The 10,007-nt window shown below is 30.9% G+C and overlaps 1 protein-coding gene across 1 annotated transcript; it reads left to right on the forward strand.

The window, feature by feature from the left end:
• The first annotated feature begins 629 nt into the window (after positions 1-629).
• Positions 630-4,222, forward strand: LOC145563327 (wall-associated receptor kinase 2-like). The gene is made up of 2 exons (XM_081623771.1): positions 630-1,638; positions 2,723-4,222. Exons 1-2 carry the CDS (start codon positions 726-728, stop codon positions 2,950-2,952), a joined length of 1,143 nt encoding a protein of 380 aa, XP_081479897.1. The 5' UTR covers positions 630-725; the 3' UTR covers positions 2,953-4,222.
• Positions 4,223-10,007: the final 5,785 nt, after the last annotated feature.

Raw genomic sequence — 10,007 nt, forward strand, 5'->3', positions numbered from 1 at the left:
CTTTATATCACAATAATCGATCTTTTTAAACACTCTTTTTACAAATTAAATTATACATTTTACTTTTAGCTTTATACTGCTGTTTTTTTTTAGCTTTATACTGTTGTTTTTAATCATCTTTACAGGGGTATTATAGTAATCTTGTAAATTAAAAGACTAAATTCAAACAATATATGAATAAAAATCAACAACCATAATGATTAAACAAACGTTAAGAAAAATATACATGTCTAATATTCATGCACAAAAAATGTGGTGTTATTAAAAAGAATGTAAAGAACATATATCTCAAGTTTGAAGATTATATACTTCGTAATCCAAAACTAAAATAATGTAAGTTTTTTATTTTTAAATTAAAAGAATATGGCATGAGTTATAAATCTTATAATTAACTTGAAAAAGATTATAATCAAAAGAAAATAATCTTTAACCTACTGTAATAAAAACGGACAAAATCGTACTATTTCTATTTTGCAATCATTCAAGTACTTGCATGGCCCAAAACTTTATTTTGAGCTCGTCTAGCTCATTTCACACTACATATAACTTTATTACTTCCATTCAAGTATCTCAATTATTGCATCCTGTACTGTAAGGATTGTTGGTTGGTTTACAAATACTAGTTTCACGCGCTCTTTGTGTATGGTTTCTCATTGTGAATAAAACCATAAATCAAAACACATTATATTCTCATAAGCCAAAAAAATTCTAAAAAAAAAAAAACAATGTTTGCGGTACGAGGCTTGTGTCTCCTCATCCCGCTGGTATGGTTGAGTTTAGCTAGTCTTACTTTGGCCACCAATAATATTTCCAAGCCCGGTTGCCAACGCAGGTGCGGAAACGTAACTATTCCCTACCCGTTTGGTATCGACTACGGCAGAGATGGGGCATGTTCCTTGAATGAAATCTACAACGTAATTTGCAACAATACTTTTAATCCTCCAAAACCCTTTCTGAATCACAGTAGTAACTATATTGAGGTCCTTGAGATATCCATTGAGGGGCAACACATGCTTGCTAAGAGCGCTGTGGCAGCTAACCACTACAAAAATGGACAAGTTGTATCCTCAACTCGAGTCCATTTTAGAGAGACAGGTCCACTGTCTATATCCGACAGCAAAAACAAGCTCTTCACCATTGGTTGTGATGATTTTGTCGTACTTGGCGTCGTCTTCGCCTCTAGAGGATCTTCTTTCAGAAGTGGGTGCATTGCAGGGTGTAGCAATGTATCAGCAATTACAAACGGGTCGTGTTCAGGTGTCGGTTGTTGTCAAACAACAATCCCACGTGGCCTGTATTACTTCACCTTGCATTTAGGTAGTTTTGAGAATCACACACAAGTGGGCGCAGATAATCCATATGGTTATGCCTTCATAGGGGATCCGAGTAAATTCAAGTTCAATGTCGCTGACCTTAGTGACCCTCATTTCGTGACTAAAACTATAGACAGCGTTCCGGTCGTGCTTGAATGGTATATTTGGGATGCAAAAAATTGTGAGATTGCTAAGAGAAACAAGTCTACCTATGCTTGCCAGGATAACAGCCACTGCAACGATTATGTTCTTTTCAGTGGGGGATACACATGCAGTTGTCTTCCAGGTTATCAGGGTAATCCTTATCTTCCCCCCGGATGTACAGGTCAGTTTTTTTTTTTTTTTTTTTTTTTTTTGACGGAAAAGTTTGTAAAAATTGGAACAATTTCCCAATATGGTGTTGAAAAATAAAGAAATTACTAGAATAGTGTTCACCTAAAAATATTTCTCAATTTAGTGTCCATGTAGATTCGGAAATTACGAACCTAATTTTTTTTAATAAAATCCTAATAAATATGTATACCATCAAATTATTATTATTATTTTTTTTTTTTAATTTTTTTTACACAAAGAGGGTTTTTTTCTATTACTTACTCAAATCTTAATCAAAGAAAACATCAGAGCTAGATTACAGTATGTAGGATTTCTTCAAGCCAAACTTTCAATTATGCATATAAGATATATCTTTATCAAGTCAAACATCAAATTTTTTATCTTAAATAATGCTTACAATATCTTAATTATAATTAGCATTGAGCCTCATCATTAATGCTTTTGTATTTTATTAATAGTAAAAATGGATATATACACTATGGTGTATGAATATGATGTAGTAATATAAATGTTTAAAAATTTTCTAGCATCTGCTGACTTGTGAGTAATCAATAAAGAAGCATAACTACACAAAGCAACTAGTTTAAGGATGTCTCTAGCAATGATATGACCAAAGCTAGACATTTCATGTTTCCCCTGCTTCAAATAAGTGAATTGATTACTGCAATCCGTTTGTAGCATATTTGTTATGGATATAAATTGTCAAAAAAATATGTAACATGAAACATCAATGTTTGGAACAATGGTTAATTAAAACCCTTAGAGAATAGTATTGAGACTCCGATGATTTTTTTTATTTAGACTTTAAATATGAAGCGATAAAAATTAGGTTTAGAGTTTTCTAATCCTAAGTGAACACTACTTTGAGAAATATTTTAAAGTGAACACTATTTTAGTAATTTCTTTATTTTTTAGCACCAATTTAGCAAATCGTTCTAAAAATGATCACAAATAAAAGTGAAAATGTAATGACTAAAAATTAAAGGAATTGGTGGAGTAATATACTAGTAATATAAATTAGTAAATGATAGGTTCAAATCCTATTAATTAAAGCTATTACTATAAATTCCTTGCAGAAATTGATGAGTGTGCATCAGATATAATCCTTTGCTCTCATAAGTGTAGAAACACTTTGCCGGGTCGCTACGAATGCTACTGTCCAAATGCATATTATGGAGATGGTTGGAAGAATGGAACTTCTTGTGTTAATTCTTTACTAAGAGTAGCTGAATATACGTTTGCAGTCTTGGGATCGCTATTTTTGCCTCCAATTGGGTGGTGGTTATATCTTGTAAAGGAATGTTAGGTGAAGGGAGACTTTACCCAAAAACAAAAATGAGAGGGGTATTTTGGGAAAGTGAAATTTATAACCCAAAACTCCCTTTCACTTTATATATAGGATTATAGTATAGGGCAAAGCTATCGGATTTTGGGTTATCAAAAAGTGTGGCTTCCGATCAAACCCATGTAACAACTCGTGTTATGGGAACATTTGGTTATTTGGATCCAGAATATTCCCATACTTGCCAATATACCGTGAAGAGTGATGTTTACAGTTTTGGTGTGGTCCTTGTTGAACTTATAACTGGACAAAAGGCAATACGTGCTATATGTGATCAAGATAGAAGTTTGGTGTCATGGTTTCTTTTGCATATGGAAAACTCTCAATTCCTTGACATTGTGGACCCTGAATTGGTAAAGGAGAGTTCGAAGGAAGAGATTTACACTGTTTGGGTCCAATTTAGTCCAATTGGGCCTAGTCATTAAATGATCCAATTACAAGCCCAAGGTCAAGGTTCAACTCTCCAATTATGCTAAAGTCAAGATCAGTCCACAAGGCAAGTCAATTGGGCCAAGGCCCACTTCTCCCCTATATGCCAAGGTATAAAAACCATCAATATTACATTTGTATACAACACACAAAGCCTCAAGCATTTAATTCTCTTGCATAGCTTTCTCTCTACACACTGTACTGACTTTAGCATCGGAGGGGTCTTCCTCGGCAACACCCCCGAGGCTAGTTTACGTGTGTTTGCTGTGCAGGAAATCCTCGGTCCACCATCACTTGGACCGAGCCCAGTCTTCACCACTTCATTGGACCTTCGGCAAGGTCCCATTGTTTTCACCCGAAACATACACTATTGCAGATCTTGCAACACGATGCTTGAATCCGAAAGGTACGAGAAGACCCACTATGAAAGAAGTTCTACTAGAACTAGAGACAGAAGAGTCGCCCCAAATTGATGTTGTAGAAAACAACTCACAATTCGAGCAAGTGTTAGATGCTGGAATAACTAACAGTTCATACCAAGAAAATGTTGCAACTTCCTCCACATCTAGTATGGATACACGTTATTGTCAATCAGCTGAAATGTCTTTATTATTCAATCCCAGATGACGTAGATATCTTTAGTAGTTTAGTTTGGTTACATACCCTTGCTATAAGTTGATCAGGGATTGACTCTGCATAACTTTATGTATCATTAGTTTATGGTACCTTATTTGTCACATATCAAATATGTTGAGATGTTATGCTCAGGTCTTGTATTGTTTTCTAATGCAACTAACTATGTTAAGAACCATCTTCTTTTCCCAATATCTTACTTTACACCCTTTTTTTTTTTTTAAGGTTTCCAACGCATGTATTGACTGTCAATATGTTTGATATTGTATGATTTAAAAATAATACGTCATATAACATTAGTTGATGTGATGAAAATGCACAGGTTGATAATTCTAAAAGGATCGGAACACACATGATAAAGTTTAGATAGATATTTATAATAATAGTGAATCTTTACCATCACACACTACTTGAGTGCAAAGAACTTAAAAAACAAAGGTAGTATTTGAACTGATTATATATGGTTAGAGAAGCTAACGAAGAGCAACTAATTACAATGGTGAATCTAGCTATGAAATGTATTTACGTCATAGCTGAAGATAGACCAACCATGAAGGAAGTGGCCCTTGAGTTCGTAGGATTAAGGAATCAAAATAGGCATCCTTGGGCCGATCAGAACGATCAAAATGATGTTTACCCGATTCCCACAAATGCAAATTATAACGCTACTAATCCAATTCCAAGCACGCGGCGGGAGACTTCACATCTGGACAATATACAACGCAAATAGATATGATTAACGAAATAAATCTCCCTTGTTAATGCTAAGATAAACCAAATAATCCTGAATCACCCTCGCATTTAGTTGTTTTTGTTGCTCTTTGTTGTTTCCTATGTATAAAATCATAAACTTTAAATACTCAAATTATATAATTGCAAAAAAACATTATACAACCTCATCAAGAGTAAAGAGACAAGTCCTTTGTTCCACCAAAATTAATAGTCCGGCCCCAATAAACTTTATATCACAATAATCAATCTATAAACATTCTTTTTACAAAGTATATATTTTGCTTTTAGCATTAAATTAGTTCTTTGCCCGAGCAACGCTTGGATATGCTCGAATATTTATAGGAAAAAAAATTAAACAATATTTATATATTATTATAAGTTTGTATTTGTTTATATATTATGTATATTTTTAATATTTTATTTATTTAAATTTGTTGTTATTGTTCTATTATTTAGGCTGTATATTTTTATTTTTTTTTGAAATAAGGCTATATATCCTTTTTTTTCCATCAATTATCTAGCTTTTTATTTGCTAAGAAAAATAAAAAAATAAAAAAATAAAAAAAAGTTTATGGCGTGAATTTTTTTAATGTAAACGTGACACGTGTAATTCTAGAATATTTCTGGTGATTACTTTAGTATATAGTATTGATTGTTGTTTTTAATCATCGTTACAGGGGTATTATAGTAACTTTGTAAAAGACTAAATTCAAACAATATATGAATGAAAATCAACAAACATAATGGATTAAACAAAAATAAAATAAAAAATTTAACATATTATGAGTCTATATAAGGTATTATGAGTCTTTAAGCCCCTAACTACTTTCATTTAACTATTTAATCAAGTACTAGTATACTACTTTGTTGATAGTGATTATTAATGAGTTCATACAATATACTAATTCAATACATGTCTTCATTTTTTTTCTCTTAATTAAGTGTGCTTAAATTAAATTCTATCTACTCCATTTCTCTGTTTATGTTTTTATTTAATTAATAGATTACCATTTATTAATTATGTGTGACTAAATTAAAATTTTATTTATATACACGGAGTACATTTATAACAATAAGACTGATTATAAAAAGTTGTGTTTATTTTTTCGAATGTAATCCAAATCCATTCATATTTATCATCAAATTGTTTAAAGACTAATTATTTAAATTTATGATAAGGTAATAGATTTTAATTTATCAATTATTGGATTACATAACTTGGAATTGGGGTTTACAAACAAACATTGTTGAATAATTTTCTTAATACATGATGAACATTTTTACTCCTCCTTTCTCATATAAGATTTGAAATAAATATTAAACAATTTCTATTTTTTTTTTTAAGATTTTTGTTGAAACATTGAACCTCTGAAATTTGTCCCCTAAATTAAAAATCTTAGCTATTCCATAGATGTCAAGTTCAAAGATTATGAACTTCGTAGTCCAAAACTAAAATAAAAAAATGTTCGTTTTCTATTTCTTCCAAATATCGTACTATTTTAATCATTCAAGTGCATGCATAGCCCAAAACTTTTAGTTTGAGCTCATGTAGCTCATTTCACACTACATGTAACTTTATTACTAAATAAAAGAAAAAGAAAAAAAGTAGATGGCCTACGTTACCACAAACAATAATGATATGACTATTGATTATAAATAAAGTACTCTGTCATATGTAATCAAATCATCCATGTGTTTTACCATTTACAAAATATATTTCTAATTTTTAATTGCTTATTAATAAAAATTTATAAAATAAATAATATGAAAATAATAGTACGAGTATTTTTTTTGCTTTTTACAAGATATAGTACGAGTATTTTATGTTACTCTTTTTGCTCCTATTTATTATAATATTTAGGGCTTGTTCACTTCGGCTTAATTTCAATTGAGCTCAGTTTAGTTCAGCTACAATCAGTTCGGTTCTATTTAATTCACTTCCTAATTTTCTTCTCTCATAAAATATTCATTTCATTTTAGTTCAGCTCCAATCAGTTCAGTTATTTTCATACGCGTAAAATTTATAAAAATTTGAGTTCAATAAAATTTACAATAAGATGAATCGAACAAGCTAGCTAGATCATATCCCACATAACTATACTATCTATTTTTACAAATACGGAGTATTGATTTATTGAATAACTAGTTTAAACCCCGTGTCATGCACGTTAATTTTTAATACTTAATACTTATCATTAGTTTAACACTATTATTAAATTATAAAAAATTATAACTAATTGCAAAATAGGATGAAAGTTCTTTAATTACAAAAAAAAAAATTTAAAAATTTATCACACTAAAGAAAATAGAGAGAATAATATATGCACGACTAATAAAAATAACTATGAATTTCATTACAAAGTTATAGATAGCGAACTATTATTGCATAATATTGTATAAAAAAAATAATATCTTTGTTTGAATGTGTACAAATGGAATATACTTATCAAATCGAAAATGTAATATTATTGTATTTTGTATTAAAAACTTCTCTAAGAAGCTTTGACCAAAAAAATAAAAATAAAAAAATAAAAACTTTTGGAGGAAAATTTTTAACCAAGAGATGACATGTGTCATTTCTGGTTTTGCCTTTAGTATAAAGTTATAGATAGATTGCACGGTAGGACTTCTTTTATACCATTGTGGATGCACTCTTATAGATTAATGAGAAATAATAGTTAAATTTATAAAATTCGACCCAAATACTGACAATGAGGCAAAAATAAAGAGACGAAAAAATATAAATTAACATTTTTAATATATATAAGTAAAAAGATAAGTCAAATATAATGTGTAAATAATGTAAAACGCCGATTGTATTTATGTCACATAAAAATATAAATGAATAGTGAGGAAATCATCCAAATCTCCTTTTCAAAAAGCTTGGCTGACTCATGTGTTTTTTTTTGGTGAAGGACTCAAGTGAACCTATCTCAATTATTGCATCCTGTATTGTAAGGTTTGTTGGTTGGTTTGCAAATACTAGTTTCATGCCTCTTTGTGTATGCCTTTTCAATTCACATTATTCTTAAAAAAAAAAATAAAAAAAAAAAAAAAAAAAAAAAAAACCATAAACAAAACATATTATCAGAAGCCATAAAATAAAACCAAAAGACTCAAAAAAAAAATGTAGGATGTGCGAGGCTTGGGTCTCCTCTTCCCACTGCTATTATTATTGATGTTATTTCAGATGGTATACTACAAGAGGGGGGTGAATTGTAGTAAGTTCCTAGTGCCTAATTTTCGCGGAATATAGAACAGTTAGGAACTTAAAGAGTGCAAAGCAGATTTTACGAGGAAACCTTCCAGGGCCTAACTGGAGGTAAAACCTCGACCCACCTAGGGATTTTCAACACAAACATTTCACTATCACTAGTACAAACAAGGTATATTGCGACGCCAAAAAAAGGGCTCCCGCGACGCTTAAAAGCGCTGCTATACCCTATACCGACGCTACAAAAAGTGCTGCTTAAGTGGATGCCGCAAGACCCAACAGCGACACAATTTACAAGTGTCTGTATAGTATTAAAAAAGCGCTGCAACATTGACGCGCTTTTTACCATCTTATAGAGGCACTTATTAGCGTCGTTTGCTAGCACCACGCACTACACATCACCTACCAAGGTACTTATAAGCGCCACCAAAATTAGCAAGTTGTGCTTTTCTATTATTTCAGCAACACTTTTTAACACCGTCATCATCATTGTGACGCACTTTTTAATAGCCTGTAAAGGCATTTTTAAGCACCGTCATCACCATTGTGATACACTTTTCTATAGCCTATTACGACAGTTTTAAGCGCTGTATTAGGTAAGCTATGCTCTAATATTAATTTTGTAAAGACACTTTTACGCAACAAGATGGAAGAAGATACATTTTGAATTAGTGTAAATTCTTATCAACCTGTATTTTTTCATAAAAAAAATCTGCAAATTCTATTAAAAATTAATAATATTCTCAAATGTAAATATTAAAATTTATTCAAGTACCTCATAAACATTCACACAAACAACCATCTAAAATCTTTCAACAACTAGTATGTATTTTATGCCTAAAACAAAATATGTGCATATAAGTTGAATAACAATTTTCATGCAAGATAATAAACGTGCTTCAAAATGGCCTTCTTGTTCCAACTTTCAAATTGTCATATCATAACCTAGCCCGCATTAGTTAAAACAAATAATCAACTTAAATTTTTTTTTTTTTTTTGAGAGAAAAAAAAAAAACCTTGTTAGACTTCAATTAAATTTAAGAAATTTGTTAAAATACAATAAAATCTAACCTTCAACTAAATATCTTACTAATGCAATAACTAATCATCATTGTTAGCCTTGGGAGAAGCTTCGACACCCTAGAAAAAGAAAAAACAAAAGAGAGTTACATCATATATATAATCTGTATTTAAAAAATAAAAGTTCAGTAGTGTCAATGTCAAAGTTGAACCAATTTCAGACGAGTAATTAAAAAAAATATATCACCAAATTAATACAACCCAAAAGGCTTCTGAATTATACAATCAGAATAAAACAAGAGATTCTAATTAATATTTCACCAAAATAGTAGGCATAATTTTTTGTTAAAATAATATTGACCGTCACTAAAATAGACATATGAAATGGGAGCTGTAAAATAGTTTTTTTTACCTGATTACCATCGTCATATTCTTCTTCGGATTCCGATAAATCAGATTCAGACGAACCAAGGTAATCAACATCAGTTTCTGATTCAGATTCAGAGATAGACATGTTATGATCTTGGAGCTTCCTTTTCACCTTTGTAATAGTATTTCCTTGTCTTTTGACACGATTTCTCAATCTTTGCACTTGCCCTTCAACTGACGAAAATAATACATAATTGCTGCTTCATTATCAGAGGACATTTAACCATTGAAAAATCGAGGGTATGAGGGATCACCCACATTCAACGGCTTAACACCTAATCCTAAACCACGGACACGCCCATATTGATCTTTTCCCAACACTTTTGAAACAGGATCGTCATCCATGCAAATCTTCTTGGTCCCCTTCCTCAGTTACAACCCTTTTAATTTGATTCTACAAAACACAAACAAATACATGATTAACTTTTGAAAAAATTATTCAACTAAATGATCTAGTGACTTGGAAGAAAAAATACACATCGTTATATCCGCTTCATTTTCATGTTGGTGACATTGTAAATAGACTTGAGTTCGTGTTGGGCTCTTGTTCAATTGTTTTTTC

This window comes from Chenopodium album, chromosome 10 (assembly GCF_948465745.1).
Source record: "Chenopodium album chromosome 10, dcCheAlbu1.1, whole genome shotgun sequence".
Lineage (NCBI taxonomy): Eukaryota > Viridiplantae > Streptophyta > Magnoliopsida > Caryophyllales > Amaranthaceae > Chenopodium > Chenopodium album.